General features: G+C 40.4%; 1 protein-coding gene across 3 annotated transcripts in view; it reads right to left on the bottom strand.

The window, feature by feature from the left end:
- The window catches only part of UXS1 (UDP-glucuronate decarboxylase 1), a 73,327-nt gene that overhangs the window by 5,346 nt on the left and 46,747 nt on the right, over window positions 1-21,234 (bottom strand). For all 3 annotated transcript variants that reach the window (XM_075590361.1, XM_075590362.1, XM_075590363.1), the window contains exons 7-12: window positions 18,540-18,644; window positions 15,551-15,610; window positions 13,359-13,480; window positions 10,865-10,984; window positions 3,906-3,949; window positions 1,223-1,283 (exon numbers count right to left, since the gene is read on the bottom strand). In XM_075590361.1, coding sequence (XP_075446476.1) covers window positions 1,223-1,283; window positions 3,906-3,949; window positions 10,865-10,984; window positions 13,359-13,480; window positions 15,551-15,610; window positions 18,540-18,644 — 512 coding nt within the window. The remainder of the gene's footprint in view (window positions 1-1,222; window positions 1,284-3,905; window positions 3,950-10,864; window positions 10,985-13,358; window positions 13,481-15,550; window positions 15,611-18,539; window positions 18,645-21,234) is intronic.

Raw genomic sequence — 21,234 nt, 5'->3', positions numbered from 1 at the left:
TATGGGAGGGTAGTGGCCTTCCCCGCCAAGGTTTAAGCTTGCCCCACCCCACTTTCCAAGTTAGCAGGCTAGTTTCATTTTGCCAGGTTACGACAGATCCAATGTGATCATTCTTCCTGTAATTATACAGGTAAATAAGAATTTTAACCCAGGTGAGTGTTAGGCCCTGCTACGGTCATGCCTTGTACTGTAAGTGGCAGCAGGCTTAAGACGCTTTGGCCAAAGGGTTAAATTAAATGACCCTTTTACAAGAGATATATAGGTATTGCACTGTGTATTTTTGTCACATTGGAAGTAGCTTTGGGCATCTTTGTTTGTTTTGTTGTATACATTTAGCCACGCCCACTAGCACTCCTTTTGACACTTATATGCACATATATATTATGTGGTAATGGTTGGGGTTTCTCAGAGCTTGTTGGGAATCTGTGTATTTTGTCATCCAACAGGAAGCTGCAATATCATGCTCTGTTGACACTGCAGCTTCCTTTTGTCCCGTGGATAACAGCCATATGGATTTACAATTCTTTAACAAACAGAAAGTTGGAGGAGTAGCGGGAAATGCAACTTGAACCTGCTTTGCTATTTTTCCTCATCACTCCAGTTTTGTAATTTCTCTCTGAAATGCTTAAAGCTGTTCACATTTTCACGTACACTTATTATTATTATTATTATTGAACAGCCAGTTCAATTTTTTCCCTTCACTCCATTTACAAAGATTCCATTGTTTCAAGCTTTCCTTCTGGAGTTGCTCAAATCCATCAACCAAGCTATGCAGCCACCAGTATCCGATCACTTGCCTTGGAAAATCTGGGCAACCTCCCAATAAACCGCAACATTTCTGTGAGATTTCTGCAGCCAGACTAATGGCCCATCGGATTAACACAGCGGCGGGTCCCTGCAGTATTAATCCGATGGGCCATTAATCTGGCTGCAGAAATCTCACAGAACTGTGGAGGCATTTACTGTGAGATGCCTTAGTTTTTACCCAGGCAAGTGATCATATACGGGTGGCTGCATCTGTATGTGACTATACTATATGTAATGAAACATTTGCTACAAGGTCATGCTACGTTTACATTTCCAATGGTTTCAAAATGTTAACAGTATTTAATGCCCCATAACTATGAAAAAGGCTTAGGTAAACAGCACTGGCTAATACGTTTCATTTGAAATAGAGGCACAGGGAGGTAAAATAATAAGACGCTTGGAGACAAGGACATACCAAATTCACAGGGCTGCTGACATTGCTGTTCATCAAAGCCACCAACCCATTTATCAAGTCACTGAAAGACAAGAGACACATTCATTTTATTGAAGATGCAAAACCACATTGGGGGACATTTTCGCCTGCAAACCTGGGGCAATGTTGTTGCAGAAGATGGCACTAGATTTACCTAGGAAAATACGAGCTAAATATGGGGTATGGTTCCAATTTTGCAGCTGGGAGATTTTTATATTAAACCTCCAACATATTCATTTAGAAACAAAAATGTCTGAGCTAGCCATGACAGGGTATGTGCAGATGGATTCTTGCAGATTGAAGATCTTTGATATTGCTACATGAGAAACTGGTGACCTGCTGCTTCAGCACACATCTTTTGTGCTGAAATGTTCAACATCACACACACACACACACACACACACACACACACACACACACACACACACACACACACACACACACACACACACACACACACACACACAACGTAACATATATATCAGGTGTAGTGGTGATGTGAAGTGACCTATACAAGCTTTTCCTGCTGTGCCCCAGCAACCCTCAAGTCAAGTATTATGAATTGGGGCAAAATGCCACTTCAATATACTTATTTTCTTCATAACAATGAGTTCTACCAGACGATTATGCATCCATGGGATATTTGTTTTGTTCAGGTACGTATTGATTGATTAGCACACGTTTTTACATGGAAAGCAATTGCAATAAAGTGCACATTTTAAATACTGTTAGACTGCAAGAAGAAGAAGAACATTTAGGCTTCTTTGTTAACATCACACACCACTCAGCCATCAAGTACCAACAGCTTCTGTGCATTCAGTCACATTACTGTACGATAGACCTTCTCCCCGTAATAGACCATGGAGGTCACTTACAGATTGTTACATATCTCGGAAAAACACTGGTGTAATCTATTTTGCATTAACCAGGGTTCCTAGTAGTCCTAAAAAGTTCCCTGTAATTTTCAGGTCATTTTAAAATTGTACCAAATACAGAAGAATTTACAATGCATCTGATCTCAGACGCGCTATTAGAGGGGGTCTGGGACCCTTACAATGCATCTGATCTCAGACGCGCTATTAGAGGGGGTCTGGGACCCTTACAATGATCTGATCTCAGACGCGCTATTAGAGGGGGTCTGGGACCCTTACAATGATCTGATCTCAGACGCGCTATTAGAGGGGGTCTGGGACCCTTACAATGATCTGATCTCAGACGCGCTATTAGAGGGGGTCTGGGACCCTTACAATGATCTGATCTCAGACGCGCTATAAGAGGGGGTCTGGGACCCTTACAATGCATCTGATCTCAGACGCGCTATTAGAGGGGGTCTGGGACCCTTACAATGCATCTGATCTCAGACGCGCTATTAGAGGGGGTCTGGGACCCTTACAATGATCTGATCTCAGACGCGCTATTAGAGGGGGTCTGGGACCCTTACAATGATCTGATCTCAGACGCGCTATTAGAGGGGGTCTGGGACCCTTACAATGATCTGATCTCAGACGCGCTATTAAGAGCGGGTTCAAGTTACGCAGAATTTCCCATCGGGTTCCTTAGCCAAAAAAAAAAAAGGGGGTTGGAAAACACCGGATTACACCATAGCAAAAATCTGGCTTCGTTTCTCCGCCCGGCGTAGCACTGCATCTGTGTAGAATCGGTCATATTTTGTTTGTTCAAAGAAAATTTTAACAAACAAGGGCTTACATTGGTGTCTTTCGAAAAATGCAGCATCTTTCTACTTCACCACACTTCAAAGCAGAAAATTAATGATATAATGCAAATGTGTTGTATAGAAAAAAAGCAGAAATCTGGGGTAATTTGCCAGGCACAATATTGCAAACATAATGTAAAATCTCTATCATCACTTGGCACTAGAGGGCAGCAACAGACAAAAAACAATGGCCAACACAGTAGTCCCATAACCAATGCTTTCACAAAGTCAAGGTGCAATAGTGCACAGGCACAAACATACATTTAAAGTACAGGTGATTGATGCCATAAACAAAACACGAGCATAATTATTTAAATTTTTTTTGGCAGGATAAATGAAAAATAAATATTTGATAAACAATGTAGCTTGACGCTAATGTTGCGTCTACTGCCCCCATATCACCTGATGGGACTAGTAGTGTATCCCATCTTAAATTTATTGAACTTCAAAGATCTTGGACCATGATTAACGTAACTAGCATAGATTGATAGGAAATGGATGCAGACTAATCATTCACATTCTCTTGCATGTTTAGACAACTTGTGTAATTGTTTTACAACAGAAGTGTCAGATACAGCACTACTACGCCAGCACTACTACGCCAGCACTACTACGCCAGCACGCTTTACACAGTGGGAGACAGCTGATGTAGACATGGCACTGGTCAGCAGACCAGGATGCGGCTTTTCCATGGGAAACGGCAAAAACGGACGTTAAAATACACGACTATACAAAAGAAACTTATCCGTTAAAAAGTGGGTGTCTACGAGGGGCAGCGATGGTCATAGCACAGAGCAGGAGGTATTACTATACATTAATAAATGATGGCAGAAATTTACTCTGCATGTATTGCTATTTAAACATAGGACTAATTTCATGGCATGCATCATGTCACCATAAAGAAACCAGTGTATTAATTAATAAGAATACGACACAAAGATAAAAACTTACCTGACGTATTGAAAGGCTCTTGTTTGGGACCCTGAACCATAGACCTACAAGTAAGGAATGACATGGAGATCAGATTTAAAAAAACACCTTAGAATCACGTTACATTTTGTTATTGGTCAGATATATTTATATATGTGTGCGTGTGCGCGAGTGTGAATATGCATGTGTGCGAGTGTGTATATGCATGTGTGCGAGTGTGTGTGAAAAAGAAAGTACACCCTCTTTGAATTCTACGGTTTTACATATCAGGACATAACAATCATCTGTTCCTTAGCTGGTCTTAAAATTAGGTAAATAAAACCTCAGATGAACAACAACACATGACATATTACACCGTGTCATGATTTACTTAACCAAAATAAAGCCAAAATGGAGAAGCCATGTGTGAAAAACTAAGTATACCTTATGATTCAATAGCTTGTAGAAAACCCTTTAGCAGCAATAACTTGAAGTAATCATTTTCTGTATGACTATCAGTCTCTCACATTGTTGTGGAGGAATTTTGGCCCACTCTTCTTTACAACATTGCTTCAGTTCATTGAGGTTTGTGGGCATTTGTTTATGCACAGCTCTCTTACGGTCCAGCCACAGCATTTCAATCGGGTTCAGGTCTGGACTTTGACTGGGTCATTGCAACACCTTGATTCTTTTCTTTTTCAGCCATTCTGTTGTAGATTTGCTGGTGTGCTTGGGATCATTGTCCTGTTGCATGACCCAATTTCGGCTAAGCTTTAGCTGTCGGACAGATGGCCTCACATTTGACTCTAGAATACTTTGGTATACAGAGTAATTCATGGTCGACTCAATGCGAAACAAGCCCAAATCATCACCCCTCCAACATCGTGCTTGACAATTGGTATGAGGTGTTTGTGCTGATATGCCGTGTTTGGTTTTCGCCATACGTGGCGCTGTACATTATGGCCAAACATCTCCGCTTTGGTCTCGTCTGTCCAAAGGACATTGTTCCAGAAATCTTGTGGTTTGTTCAGATGCAACTTTGCAAACCTAAGCCATCCTGCCATGTTTTTAGAGAGAAGAGGCTTTCTCCTGGCAACCCTTCCAAACAAACCATACTTGTTCAGTCTTTTTCTAATTGTACTGTCATGAACTTTAACATTTAACATGCTAACTGAGGCCTGTAGAGTCTGAGATGTAACTCTTGGGTTTTTTGCAATTTCTCTGAGCATAGCACGGTCTGACCTTGGGGTGAATTTGCTGGAACGTCCACTCCTGGGAAGATTGGCAACGGTCTTGAATGTTTTCCACTTTTGAATAATCTTTCTCACTGTAGAATGATGGACTTTAAATGGTTTGGAAATGGCCTTATAACCCTTCCCAGATTGATGGGCAGCAACAATTGCTTCTCTAAGATCATTGCTGATGTCTTTCCTCCTTGGCATTGTGTTAACACACACCTGAATCCAGACCAGCAAACTGCTAAAACTTCGGCTTTTATAGAGATGGTCACACTTGTTGATGATCAATTAATCAAGGGAATTTGATTAGCAGCACCTGTCTGCTACTTAGCATCTTAATTCCTATGGAAGCAGTAAGGGTGTACTTATATTTTCACACATAGCTTCTCCATTTTGGATTTATTTTTGTTAAATAAATCATGACACGGGGTAATATGTCATGTGTTGTTCATCTGAGGATGTATATACCTAATTTTTAGACCTGCTAAGGAACAGATGATTGTTATTATGTCCCGATATGTAAAAGCATAGAATTCAAAGAGGGTGCACTTTCTTTTTTACACAACTGTGTGTGTGTGTGTGTGTGTGTGTATGTGTGCGAGCGTGTGTGTGTATACGTGTGTGTATAACAGAGTAAGACCGGCTGTTTTATTTCAATTACAATTCTGGCAAGGCCGATAGTTAATTGCTTTCATTCAACAAGTGTGTAACCTTAGGCAAAAACCTTATGGTCATCCTGCCAAAACTATGCTTTATTTCACTTTTTTGTTTTGCCAGAAATCCTGATCGGGTTGGGTAGAAGGTTTATTTGGAAACATATTGCAGGACATACATTGTTTGTGTGTCAAGTAGTTAAATACATATGACATCTGCAAGTCCAACTATAACAGGAGTGTCCCCTGAGAGACCTCTGAAGAGCTTCCAGCTGGCCTGAGGGCAGAAGATCAAGCTGTGCTATGATACAAATATTAGCATGTAAGCCTCCTCTATAACTTTATTCAAGCTTACTCCAAGCAGAAGCTTAGGACCAAGGGCATTGGCATGAATTTCAATAACATCGGCTGAATGAGTGGCTCAGTGCGTAAAGGCACTGAGTGATAACAATGGCATGGAGTTTGAATAAGGACCTGGTTCAACTCCTTGTGACCTTGGGTAAGCCACAATCTCCCTGTGCCTCAGGCACCAAAAATAGAATGTAACCTCTACGGGGCAGGACGGTCAGTGCTACACAAGAAAAACATTATTACTATATCTATGTGCACACAGAGTATATACATTTACACAGAACAAATTAGCAACTTGTTCTAGCTTACATTAAAATAGTGTTTTTAGTTGCAGTTGTAAACAAGTGAAACATCACTGTATTATCTTGTGTCTTTTGTAAAGAGGTTTACAGCCACATCGAGTCGATCATTAAAATCTAACAAACAAGTAAAAAAAAAAAAAAAAATGATAGCCAACTTCAAGGTCTGACTTTTGAGAGCTGCTTAGTATAAAGTTTTGTTTCATCTAAAAAACAAAAGCAAAACCTTATTACCCACAGATCCATGTGATATGTACAGACACAGAGCGCCATTACTTCTCAAGACTCCAATTACAGGGAAGGCACCTGCTTTTTCTGCGGCTTAATACCTTCTAACTAAATTCAGCAACATTCTGTGGGCTTTCATCATTGCAACAGACAGAAAAACTTCAACTATCTAAAAAGACTACACTTACTGTACTATTGTATTCATTTTTTTGCTCTGGTATATAGTAACTAGTTATATTATTCCAAAACACACACTACAAAATCGGCTTTAAAATTATAATTAAAAAAAGTCAAAAATAAAGGAGCACTAAAAAACAAAACAAAAACAAAACTAAAAAACCCATAATTAATGCTATTTTAATAACAAACAGATCAAATCCAGAAACAAAATCAATACATTTCAAGTCCAAAATATCAGATAAGAAATAAGGGCTTATAAGTGGTGTTATCTTCCGGCTACATCCATGTCGGATTGCTTGCTGGTTATATATTATGTATTGATATTTTATAGTTCCAATTATTTTGACAGAATAACTTTAATTTGTGTTATTTTTTTAATGGATTTAATTGTATTTTGATATTGATCTATTTCATATTAAGAGAGCATTTATATTGGATTGTTATCAGTGCACCGATTAGAATAGGTTTCCATGGATCTTGCGCTTATTCACATTATGTGTTATATTATTATGTCACGTGCATTGCTGCTATGAAGTGCTATGTACACACAGTAGATGGACACGCGATCGTGGGAGTTTGTTGCTTTTATTTTAGTGGTTATGATTGGTTGTATTGGGATATAAATTAGAGGCAGAATATAAATACTGCTAGGTTCTGTTATACTAGTAGACACGAAATCCAGGGGGAGCATAGGGAAGAAACAAAAACAGATCTAAGTGCAATGGGAATATGATAATAGGGTTCTATGAATCTTGGCTCCTGAAGAGTGGCTACTTACAAGATGTAAGATTAATAACAGCAGTGTTGACAGTCAGTGGTAGATGTTTTAAATGTGGCAATCGTCAGGGCAGCTCAGGTACTCAGGCGGGTATGTCCCAAGTGAAAGAGAGAAAAACAGACTTGCATAGCGCAGATCATCCAAGGTATAAAAAAAACTTTTATCTAGGTAAAAAATGCACTCACAATATATTGAATAAAAACGGGCATGTCACACTTAATAAGTGTACAGGAGGATATCATCACCCAGCTGGCTCACCATCCCAAGACTCTCCGTCCTCCTTCGTCTCTGCCTCTGCTCCTCTGCGTTCCCGCACGGCTCGGCGTCTGACGTCAGATCTGGTATCGTCTATTGGTGGGGGCTGGACCTTCCGTGACTCCTCCCCAGACTGCTCCGTAGGAAAGACTCCCACTCAACGCGTTTCGCTACGTTCTCACGTCTGCTTCGTCAGGAGTGTAAAGTCTTAAGGTCACATTGCATCTCTTTATAGCTTGGTTGCTAATTAGTTAATTCCTTAAAGCGCTATTGGGGTTAATATTAGATGCTGGATCTAAGGCATAATCAGAGGTGATCCCTCTGTGATGATACAGAAGTATTCAAATGAAATACATAAGGGAGTGAGGCAAAGAGCATATTTAGAAACGACAAAACTTAAGTTAATAATTATACATATAAATAAAAATTCCTAATACAGTTGATTCTAATAGAGGAAGACATAACGCATATAATTATACAAATTAATTATAAAATAGTTATGGAATACATATTATTATACAAATTAGTTATAAAATAATTAAACTAAACAATTAAAGCTCATTATAGCTGATATGCTTATAAAAATACATATATGAGGCAAGATTTCTAATAGAGGAAGATAGAACACATATTATTAAACAAATTAGTTAAGCTAAATTTAAACTACACAATTAATTCTCATTTTAACTGATACGCTTGTATGATACATATATTCCCATATGTTAGATTTTTCATGTGTTAGAATTTATATATGGACGCAGGTGGTTGGAAGGGAGCAATGGTTGCAGGAACACCCCAAAAATAAAATACAAAAAATGATTGTGCAGTATATTATGATATTAGAGACAGAGGGAAATCTTGGCTCTATAGATTGCCTACTTACAACAAATAGGTAGAAAAACAGCGTATGGATAGACCAGATGGTATATTGCAGACCGCAATTTGCAGGATCCCAAGCGGCTGGAGGTGAAGGAGATCTCACTCAGGTAGGGATACCACAGGAAAAGCGGAGAAAAACCATGGTGCAGATCAAACAAATCAGTTTATGGTTTAAAAACGGAATAGGAAATGTACTTACAATAAGTACATATAAAATGTACACATAGCGTTTACTTTTGAGTACTTTTGATACGCTCACTATACCTCAAAAGTGTACGTTTTATATGTACTTATTGTACACCTCCAGCCGCTTGGGATCCTGCAAATTGCGGTCTGCAATATACCATCTGGTCTATCCATACGCTGTTTTTCTACCTATTTGTTGTAAGTAGGCAATCTATAGAGCCAAGATTTCCCTCTGTCTCTAATATCATAATATACTGCACAATCATTTTTTGTATTTTATTTTTGGGGTGTTCCTGCAACCATTGCTCCCTTCCAAACACCTGCGTCCATTCTACTTGAGGGGAATCTGTACATATTCCCCATAGGAAGGTTGAGAAATCGTTTTAGCTACACTTCTTTTGTGAATTTATCACTTTATCACTGCACTTTTTGTCTAGCGCCGGTCTAAATCATTGGGTTTCATTTTAGAACTTATATATGTCAGAATTTACCCGTCCATTTATTTTATATATTTTACTTACCTATTTTATACAGACACATGTCTCCTATATGTATCATACAAGCGTATCAGTTAAAATGAGAATAGTGTAGTTTAAATTTAGCTTAACTAATTTCATTTGAATACTTCTGTATCATCACAGAGGGATCACCTCTGATTATGCCTTTGATCCAGAATCTAATATTAACCCCAAAAGCGCCTTAAGGAATAAACTAATTAGCAACCAAGCTATAAAGAGATGCAATGTGACCTTAAGAGTTTACACTCCTGACGAAGCAGACGTGAGAACGTAGCGAAACGCGTTGAGTGGGAGTCTTTCCTACGGAGCAGTCTGGGGTGGAGTCATGGAAGGTCCAGCCCCCACCAATAGACGATACCGGATCTGACGTCAGACGCCGAGCCGTGCGGGAACGCAGAGGAGCAGAGGCAGAGACGGAGGACGGAGAGTCTTGGGATGGTGAGCCAGCTGGGTGATGATATCCTCCTGTACACTTATTAAGTGTGACATGCCCGCTTTTTTTCAATATATTGCGAGTGCATTTTTTACCTAGATAAAAGTTTTTTATACCTTGGTTGATCTGCGCTATGCAAATCTGTTTTTCTCTCTTTCACTTGGGACATACCCGCCTGAGTACATGAGCTGCCCTGACGAATGCCACATTAAAAACATCTACCACTGACTGATTGTCAACACTGCTGTTATTAATCTTACATCTTGTAAGTAGCCACTCTTCAGGAGCCAAGATTCATAGAACCCTATTATCATATTCCCATTGCACTTAGATCTGTTTTTGTTTCTTCCCTATGCTCCCCCTGGATTTCGTGTCTACTACTGCTTACATTGGGGAGGATTGAAGACTACCCCTTCCAGTGGGTCTGAGCAGGGGGTGATACAGTATATATATGTTATATTCCTATATCACATATTCACTTTTTGTGTTATTTGATTGTCTTACTTACTCATTTGAAGTATTAATTTGTCTTTTCGCTTTATATATAGTGAACACCTTTATCAGTTTGCGCCTGTTTTCACTTTGCCACTACACTATTGCACAGGTTCTGTTATACGCCAGTAAAGCTCCAGATACAGCTAGATGCTTTGCAGACTGCATGACGTGACGATATTTAGAGAAAGCGGTCTAGGATGGCCCATCAGTTAAACTTTTATCACACTAGTAAGTATGCATTTCTTGGCCATGCAATAAAACAATGACGAATTCAGGAAATCTTTTGAACACTCTTATAGTTACATCACCAATTAAAAACCTCCCAGGAATTACATATGTTTGGAGCTGGATATGCTTGCAACGTACTGCAGGTTTGCAAAGGTCATCAAGCACCAGCTGTGGAACAAAATGGACACTTCATTTGTGCTTGCTTTTTTTTTTTAATTAGTGCACCCCAGGCTGACCTTCAGCACACTGCATGAGAGATTATGACATAATGTATACTTACAGTTAGAGGCTCTCCCTGTAGTGCCTGCAGAACAAAGTTACTGACAACTCTGCCATCGTTCATGTGCATGCGTGGGCCAAAGGTATTAAATATCCGAGCCACTCTGACCTCCACGCCTTCCTGTCAACAGCAAGAACATCGGGTCAGACAATACAGATAATAGGCTCCTAGTGATATCAGAGGATAAAAAAAACCACAGCACTAATACTATAACTAATTATTATCTATATTCTATTTGCTGATGTCCTTTAATCCTCTCTGATTAATTTTTCAAATAAAAATACCACTTATGGGCACATTCACATGTCCACCAACCTTTCCCACAGTCCCTCGGCATAAATGCTTCCACTGCAGCCAGGGATTCTGGGTAATAACATGCAAACAAGCACTCACAGTATCACTTTTCGCTTATCCATTTTCACATGGACCCCTATAAAACTTATGCCTGCTGTGAATTTTGCAAGATAAATCCGTGCACTATTATTTCTTAGCGGAAGGCCTCAGTGCTGCAGCTTTAAAATGATACATCTTGTTAAGTGCAAGCAAACACAGTATGTGTTTAACCATGCTTAGAACAGTACATAATAGCTGCCAAATAGACCACCAAAAAAGTGCTGCACTCGGCAGCAAAAGCTGCACGTCCTCAACATTGCAGGGCATGACCACGGACAGCAACACAAAATTGTAGGGTTGTCACAAGGTCTGACAGTACAACAAGCAATGACAATGGTAGCTTGTCTTATTTGTTTATAAGAGGTGCCATAAATGAAGTGATTAATGTATTCTATTGCAAATATTTGTATTTCGAGCCTTCAGTAATTTTACACAGTTGTCAGATAACATTTCCCAAGCAGTGAGGTTGAACATAAGAAGGCAGAAGATGTGCTGTATTTTTCTCTCTTGGTTCCTTCACAGTTGGATGGTGTAACTTAAGGCTGCATCCATAGTGCTGATACGGCGCGAGCCACTATGACGCCAATGCATATGCACATAGTTGCGCGTGTACATGCGCTACGCAATACAAACAAGTTTGTATTTCGAGGCGCGACGCCACATCACGGAGGAGCGTGGAAGCTAGCGCGTTCCACTATGGATGCGGCCTAAGTCTTGAATGATGCTAGCCAAGGCACAAAGGCCAATATTGACGAAGCGTTTCTATAACACGACAGGTCTTCCGGTGGCGGAAAACACCTTATATGTCCCATGTCGTGGCCATTAAGAATCTCACAGAAATGTTGAACCAATGTTGAGGCATTTACTGTGCGACTGCCCCAGAATCTCCGAAAATGTTTCAGGTAGGTGTTCTAATATTGGTTCCATCTTTTTTTTTATAATCCCTTCATATACTGTAAGTACTGTTCCTCCTTGACCCGCCTATGGGTCTCAAACGCCAAGCAGCAACAAAAGTTGAAGCGCAAACCGGGGAAAAAGTAGGTGAGACACAAAAACAAAAATATAGTGTAGATGTCTTCAAACAATTATTAGTAAAACTTTGGTAAATGTATGATGCACGCATATTCCAGAAGTTAATAAAGAGCCTTCTAACAAATGTATTCACTCTCCGCTCCGATGTAGATATAAAACATAATAGATTTTTCTACTTTACATTAAACCGTATTACACTTTATCCATGCCTTTTCTATCTCACATCTACTCACAAAGATAGAATTAGGGTCCCATAACACAGCGATCCCCACCATGCTCAATGCACTGGTTCTGTCATCATTTCCGGTTCCAATTTTGGGACTCGCATCAATTCTGGTGTTGGTCAACCAGGGATAAATGGGTGGGTGTATCCCATCTGTAAAGGTTTAAAAAAAATTGCCCAATGCGTTCCACCAGTATTCTGGCTCTCTGGGGGGGTCTTAATTTTATCCTTGTGAAAAGATACAAGAAGGATTTTTCAACTTTAGATTAAACAGTATTACACTAGGTCTATGCTTTTCTCTTATTTTATATATCTACAACAGAGAAGAGTGTGTACATTTGTTACAAGGCTCTTTATTCTCCTCTGAAATGTGAGGTCTTCAAACAATTATTGGTAAAACATTCAAATGATGCAATTTACCCTATAGATGGTCCATTAAAAGGTACCAACAGATTGAAAATAATACGTTTTCTCCAGGACTACTACATTTACAAACACACAAACGGAGCTCTTTCTGAAATCTTTGGTTAGATGATCTAGTTTGCAACTACATTATGTAGTGGTTTGTGTCTTAGATAAATAATATGCATGGGGATGAAATCCACATTCCTGCATGAAACCAATTCAAACATTACAATATGGTGTGCAAGTTAACAGGTAGAAAACATACCCATTAATTAGATTATACAGTACAAATAAACAACACTTTAGTGGTCATACCATGTCACATAACAAAACAAGTTTGGATGAGAAGTGTGTGAACAATACTTGGTGGTCACCATCAATTTTTAAAATTGTTCCTCAAACTCACTGCTCTCTGTAAAAATGTCTCCTCACACAACCCACCTGTTTCATGTAAGCATAGCACATGGTTTCTGCCACTCTTTTGCCCTCATCATAGCAGGCTCGAGGACCAATGGGGTTCACGTGTCCCCAGTAGTCTTCATTTTGAGGATGTACTTCAGGATCTAAAGTAAAACATACACACATCAGTTGCTCTATAGTCATCGTGTGGAGATTATTAGTTGTCTCTCAAACAATTATTAGTTATGCATCTTAATTTCACAAATTCTGCGTGCGGACTAAAATAGTACTAACCAAGGTATACACAAATCATATATGTAAAAGTAACAATTACATTTTACACTAAGGGTTTTGCTGAGGCGTTAATTGTAGAGATTTTTACACCTTTGAACATTGGTCTATGCGACAAACTGCATTCACTGCTTCAGTGTCGGATGGAGCCCACAACCCATTACTTCGGCACCATTTACTGCGTATTGCAGATGTACTTGACTTCTATAACTTCCCTACAGTCTATGGTATGTGGGGTCAGGTTCACAATTTCTCCCACGGGGAGTTACTAGGTGTCATGGGAGAGGGGTTTGGACCAGTATTAAAGGGGTTATACCCCATTTGGCCACCCCCTGCTCTCACTTGGGAAGCAAGGGGTTAACTGGACTGCGGTCCAGTAATGTGTTTTTACCCTGCTTCGGTACCCAAATGTATATTCCCCTGTAAATGTGTGTTGTTCCCATTCCAGTGTTTGCACCAACACATACACTGGGATCTATGCGGGAGGGAAAAGGTTAATGTTAATTCAGTGTTTATAGCCCTTTGTTCCCTTTTCCCGCCTTTTCAGGCTCCATTTTGCAGCTCTCCATAAGTTGTCATTGCAGCCCAATGCAACCTTATGGAGATTCCGGCAATTTGGGCCTGTTTCGGTAGAAGACCTGCAGGTGGCGCCCGAGAGGAGGAGCGGCGGTTCCCCATTGTAAGTCAATGGAGCCATCCATTTCAATGGGGATTCCTCGTCGCCGACCTCCAGGAACGGGTTGGCAGCCATCCAAACCTCAAGAGCGGAAACATTTTCTTAAAGAGAGCTTTGATCACACGGAGTTCAAGTTCCACTACAATTGGCGTGGGAAACTTAGCTTCTAGGGCACCCAGAAGTAAAATTATTTTTGCCCCTAGACCCTAGGAACCCCCACACACGACCACCATCGGGTCCGAGAATGAGGGACCCCCGTGAAGGGTCGCGGCCGCCACGAGGGTCGTGCCATTGACTAATGGCGGAGCAGAGGTCCCATTGAATCCCATGGCAGCGCTCGCCCATGTATTTCCTATGGCGGCGCCGGCCATTGATTCCAATGGGGGAAAAACCGCGTGGCTTTAAAACGGCTACGTCCAAAAGTGTAAAATGTGTAAGCCCATACCTCCGGTTCTGTGAGGACCAGAGGGCTGGGATTTGGGTCGCATGTAGTCACTGTTCCGGTATGACTGCATGGCCATTTCCAGCCCTCTCCAAACAACCAGACGGAGTATGGGCAACTGTGAAAAATTGTGGTTTTCCTATAGACTTCAATGGCGGAGTTGCTCCATTGAAAGACTATAGCGGCGGAGCCCATTGATTTCAATGGGAGAGTGGAAAGCAGAGCTTTATTTTAGCCATGGCGGAGAATCCTGCATTAAAGTTAATGGGGGATTTTAACTTGTTTTTTGTATCTTGTAATTTTATTTTTCACTGGTATCAATCATTTTTGTGTATTTTAGGTATTATTCACCATTTACTATTATATTATACACCGATTTAATCATACCCCCCACTCACTAACTGTTACTTCGTAATAAACGGGATTATCATAGGTGGCCATTTTAGTGGCTTTTATCTTCACAATCTTGACTAAACGGCAGTGCTATATTTCATGTTAAACACTGATTATTGTTAAAAAAGAAAAAAGTGTATAGTACCCCCCCCCCCCCTCTCTCTCACTCCCAATTAGTGAAGAAGACTGGCAATCAATCTTCACTGCCACTTTGGCGCCTATTTAATACGAAGTGGCCTTGAGGAGATTTGAGTCCCATTTATCACTACACAATCTGCACTGATCCTTTGTTTGTTTATTAACTATTAACCGGTTTCTCGCTTTGCAAGGCAACATCGGCTTTTTTGTTCATGAAATGCTCACGCCGGAATAATTACATACAGAACACTATGAAGCAAAATAACCACATACAAGAAAATGAAGTGGTCTTACCTCCATAGACTTCTGAAGTGGAGGCCAAGAGGAGCCGAGCTCCGACGCGTTTTGCCAGTCCTAAAATGAAATTTTAAAAAAAAAAAATTACAAAAATGATCATTTGGATGCTATTTGACAGTTCAGGGCAACAATCTAAAATAATATAATATATAATAATAATAATAATCTAAAGATTAACGCTTGGAAAGATAACTACTTAAGATGCTTTAGAAAACATTACAGAATTTACCTCATAACTGGACCAGCCAAAAACATACCCTATATCAAATGTGTGATGAGATTAAAGATGGATCCCACCCCCCCCCCCCCCCAGAAGCCTATAAGAGTTTAACTCATGTTAGCAATCTGCTCTTAAAAAAAAAGTTAATCATAATGATCTAATTCTGTAGCTTCTGAAGTTATAGTTAACCTAAGGCTGCGCTTATAGTGCCGGCTACGGCTGACATCTCCCGCCTCCGTAGCCGAAGCGAAAGTTGTAATTTGAGTTTGGGAGACGTCTCTAGCTACAAGGGGAGTGACAGAAGGCAGATGGGTGGGGACAAGAGCAAGGGGGAAGGCTGAAATGGAGAAGAGTTGTAATTTCTGTTTATATGCTGAATTTACAGTACTTTTACTTTAAATTACTGGAGAATTTACTATTTTAAAGTTGTTCATATAGTGTGTTTCACTTGACAGACACACAAACACACACAAACAATCAGGGCCACGGACAAATGAAAGAAGAAAGGCCCCCCTTCCCAACCCATAGCGCACCTACCACAGAAAAACAAATGTTAGCGCACAACTTTTACTTAACCCCCCAATACATATAAAAATACACCCCCCCCAATAGATATAAAAATACACCCCCCCCAATACATATAAAAATACACCCCCCCCAATAGATATAAAAATACACCCCCCCCAATACATATAAAAAGACACCCCCCCCCCCAATACATATAAAAAGACACCCCCAATAATAAAACGCTGCACCCGGTGCCGGGTCTCTCGACAGCTCCAGAAGTCAGCTGGGATAAGCTTCCGGCACGCCGGCGTGAGAGGGAGGCCCGGCGCGTACGAGCAGCCATTGTGGGACTGAGAGGTGCCTGCAGCAACTGCTGTGACCTGCAGCCGGGCGCCTGCCACCGCAAACCCCCTGCAGTCCCACACCGCCCCCCCTGCCAACTACCGCCCCCCCACAGTTCTGCCAGCTGCGGGGCCACCGCCTCCCCCGCCGCAGTCCCCCACCTCCAGCCACTGGCCCCCACCACACCGCCGCCCCCCCTGCAGCCACCGGCCCGACCTGAGAATCACTAAGGTAAGCCTGATTTTTATATGTATTGGGGGGGGTATTTTTTTTTAGATGTATTGGGGGGGGGGGGGGGTTGGGGTATTTTTCTGATGTATTAGGGGGTTGGAGTATATTTGTAGATGTATTGGGGGGAGTGGGGTATATTTGTAGATGTATTGGGGGGGAGTGGGGTATATTTGTTGATGTATTGGGGGGGAGTGGGGTATATTTTTAGATGTATTGGGGGGGAGTGGGGTATATTTTTAGATGTATTGGGGGTTAAGTAAAAGTTACTCTCTAAAAAAATATATATATTTCCGTGGTAGGTGCGCTATGGGGGCCTGCTCCTTTTATTTGTCCTGGGCCCCATGATTTCTGTTGCCGGCCCCACACTCTCCCTGCATCAGAAGCTATCTGATTGGTTTATAGCCTGTCTAATGAGACCGTCTCTGAAAAAATCAAATTCTACTGACTACAGAGATTCACGTCGCTTCGTCGCGCATGCTACACATTCAATGCATTTGTTTTGAAGCGACGTCGCGTCGCCGTCACTATAAGCGCAGCCTAAAGATTGCAGCTCTACTTTAACCTGCCAGACACCTAATATTTAAAATGAAAATCGGATCTTAAATAAAAAATAGCGTTGAAAAAGCCAAGATGACGTCTCAAAGCAAAAAAAAAAAAATGCACAAAAAAAAAAAAAAGTGATCAGCGCAGACTGCCCCTTAAACATCAATGAAGCATGCACTCAGTTACATTCGTGATCATTCTCAGAGCCTAAATATAGATCAGAATTGCATGTTCATACTCATTAAATGGGGTTGGGGAAAAGGAGGGGAAAAAGATATCGATGTAAACAAAAGTTGCACTTGTTTCTAATCTCAACACCTGCCACTTTGGGGCCATGCCAGTGACTGCAAATAGCCGTCTAGAGGACATGAATGTATGTTAAATGACTGGGCGTAGACTTAAGAGGTAAACTTGAAATTGGCATTTAAAGGGGCAACCCCTCCTAGGACCAAAGTGAATTAATTGCAGTAACATATTTAAGGGGTCTCATCTGGGTAATCGATACCGGCTTTAATCAAATCCGACACCTAGAAATATTTTTTATTTGCTTTTAATGTCAGACTTGAGAGGGGTTTGATTTCCTCTGGCTGCTCCCCTGTGTGATCAGCGAGAGCTTGTCCAGCCACAGACCCCCACCTCCTCACCACCACTTTATTGGCTTTCTGATAAGGACAAGATGGCGGGAGGGGAAAGAAAAGAACACTTCATTGACAAACTTTCCCTTTCAGAGGATTCCAATTCATCTGGTCCACTTTGGGATTGCACCTTTAACAATGCTTAAATAACAATGCTTACCAGCTGGACTCCGGCTGTTTGCACCCCGTCACCCATGTACAGAATACAGGCGTATACAAGAATATTTCTCAGAAATGTCTCAAATCAACTACTTTCAATTAATGAGAGATGCAAACCTATGCTCTATGGATAAGGGCAAGTCGTTCGCTCCTCATTTGTAACGCAAGGTGAAACGTTAAAATAAAAATAAATAAAGTGACATGTGGCACTCCCTTATTAAAAAAAAAAAAAGATCAATCATCTTGGAAGCAGAAATGCCAGTGTTCAATGAGCAACAACACATTTCCTAATGTACAATATTACTGCTCACAGCAGGAGCTATTCAGTAGCATGATGTTATGTACTCACCCAGCATATTCAGTGTCCCAATGGTGTTCGTCTTGAGTGTCTTGATGGGATTATACATGTAATTTGGAGGTGAGGCAGGAGATGCCAAGTGGTAAATCTGGTCCACTGTGGGAGAGAGGAAACCAACAAAACTAAGGGTATTTTTTTAATTAAAGAAAAAATTAAAAAAATTAGATAATGCCATTTGGGGTAAATATCGCACTGAAACCTCCATTGATGTCAATGAGAACTTCAGTGCCCCGTTCAACGTTTTTGCAATGTAATAAATAACCCCCTACAGTACATCTGTTTCACAGGGGTTCTTACACTGTACAGTGTACAGCAAACAGCTTTAGCCTGCTGCACTTCCAAAGAACATAATATTTTGTTTTTAAGATCCTGGAAGGGCCAGTAAATACATTGAACTCTAAATAATAATACAGGCAAACACCTAAAAATCAATTTAAACAACGTTACAATTTGCAGTGGTGAAAGAACATGTAATTGCATTTGGTTTTACAATGTAGTCAGGATGGATCAGACACGTTAAATTCCTCTTCCTCTCTCCAGAGATCTGCATTGAAGGGTGGCAGATCTGGAAACTCACAATAGCCAACATATATTTAAGAATGTGGCCATTTATGACATGCTTTGTAAACTTGGGCATTACTGGACTTGTCGGATAGTTTGCTTCTGAAGCAAAAAAAAAAACAAATAAAAAAAAAAAAACACACTGTACCACCACCCCTCATTAAAATAAATAAAAAAAAAAACACCTTTGGCCTTCCCTGTCCTCTGCACCTAGGTTTTTTTTTACAGTATACCCAATTAACCTTCATGTGTAACAGAGACCACTCAATATTTTTTCCGGTTTTCTTTAGACCTACCCATTCAGATGAGCTAAATTATAGCATCATAAAAAACGATCATACTGATGAGAATTCCTACAAAATTCAGAAATCCCCATTTGAATGACTACTATTATGCTACCCAGGCAAGCGCAATTCATTTCCATGACCTCACCTAAGATTTGAATGTAAATTTGTTGTGTCATGGAAAAAAAAAGTAAGTTCTGGGTCTCCATTATGATGATTATTTTGAAAGCAGTTAATATGGCTCACCAACTACTAGTGAATCTGTCACAATGATAACGTGAATCCCTCACAGCTCGTGACTAGCTGGTACAGAGTGACTCGTACTGTATGCAAGACTGAACAAACGACTATTCTGTCCGATTGGCATATAAAAGTCATAGGTCTTAAAATTATGGAATCACAGCTTTTCAATGAGGGAAATATATATTAATGATTTAATTTTTAATACAGTCGATGAATAGTTTAAAAAAATATTGTTAAAAACATGTTTAACATAACCCCACATTCACATAAGATGTTTTCAACCAGTTTTATTTGCACATACAGATGACATGGCTCGCTGGATTTGGCAGACTAGGTGCGTTACAGTGCAGGACCCTGGAAAGGACGGTTTGTACTTAAAGTATGCACTCTTCCTAAAATAGGTTTCAGGATGTGCTATAACCCTAGAGCTTTACAACTACCCATGCTAAAAAATAAAAAAAAGGTTTTAACCCATTCTGCCACAGGAGAAGCAAAGTCTCACTAACCTGCCTGCCTGCAAGACATCTGTTACTATACAAAAATCGTAGTAACCAAAGACCACCGACCTCTGCAAATGATGGGCCAAAAATGAAACCATATTGTGTCTTAAAGCAACAATCCACGTAAAAGGATATTTTTTTTGAATGATTTGAGTGGCTCTGGTGGCCGCTAAATTACCGCCTAAATCTGTCAGACAAGGATACTTGTCCGATGGACAATATGGCTGCCAGGTCGGTCTAAGCAAAAAATAAAAAAAATACCAAACTACTGCAACGTCATTTGCCAATGCAACTTTAAATACACCAGTATATCATGATCATGGCACTAAATTACAAAAAATAAAAATGTATAATGATAATGTATAATTAGTATAGCATTTAACTTTAATGGTTTCGATGACCAGTTACGCTTCTATTACTCATATTAGGGGTGACACAAGGTTACAATGATACAGTATACACAGTATCGCAGTAAGAGAACAGTTTCTACATAGACATCTAATGGAATGGAAATATTGCGATTTGGTAGTAAGTGAGAGGAACCAGAGTCCATGAACAGCTGACTGAAACCATTAATCTAACTAAAAAGCCATCACCTTCCTGAATGGAATTAGAAAAATCACCTACTCTCTCTCATAGTAAAATTGAAAAATTGGGAAATGTAGCTAATCTATTTTTAAGTTAAACTGTCTTGGGTTAAAGACAGTTACAGTGGTTGGCAGCATTGAACTATAAAAAAAATACAATTCTATACAAAGACCAGACCTACAGTAGAAAGTCACTGTGACTATTTAAAGACACTTGTTTCCTAGGAGTTTGGGACGCAGGACATATAAAGTGACTGGGTAGGGAGGTATGTTAATAAATTGCATGCATCTTCCATTTGAAACGTTTTAGGACAAGAATACAGAAACTTCCAAGTAAATAGGTCCATGTTTATTTTTAGGTCGAGTCCATGGTGCAGGCGCACGCAATGGAATGTATGGCTCTGCGCACGCCTGTCAGCCGAGCGATCTGTGGACTACAGACGGGGAGGCATGACCAATGACATCATGGAGCTGGATCGCCCTCATTGGGCGAACCGCTCATAAGACCCGA

The sequence above is a fragment of the Ascaphus truei genome, chromosome 3 (assembly GCF_040206685.1).
Source record: "Ascaphus truei isolate aAscTru1 chromosome 3, aAscTru1.hap1, whole genome shotgun sequence".
Lineage (NCBI taxonomy): Eukaryota > Metazoa > Chordata > Amphibia > Anura > Ascaphidae > Ascaphus > Ascaphus truei.
Note: the sequence above shows the minus strand (reverse complement) of the source record. Positions and strands in the feature narration are given on the sequence as shown.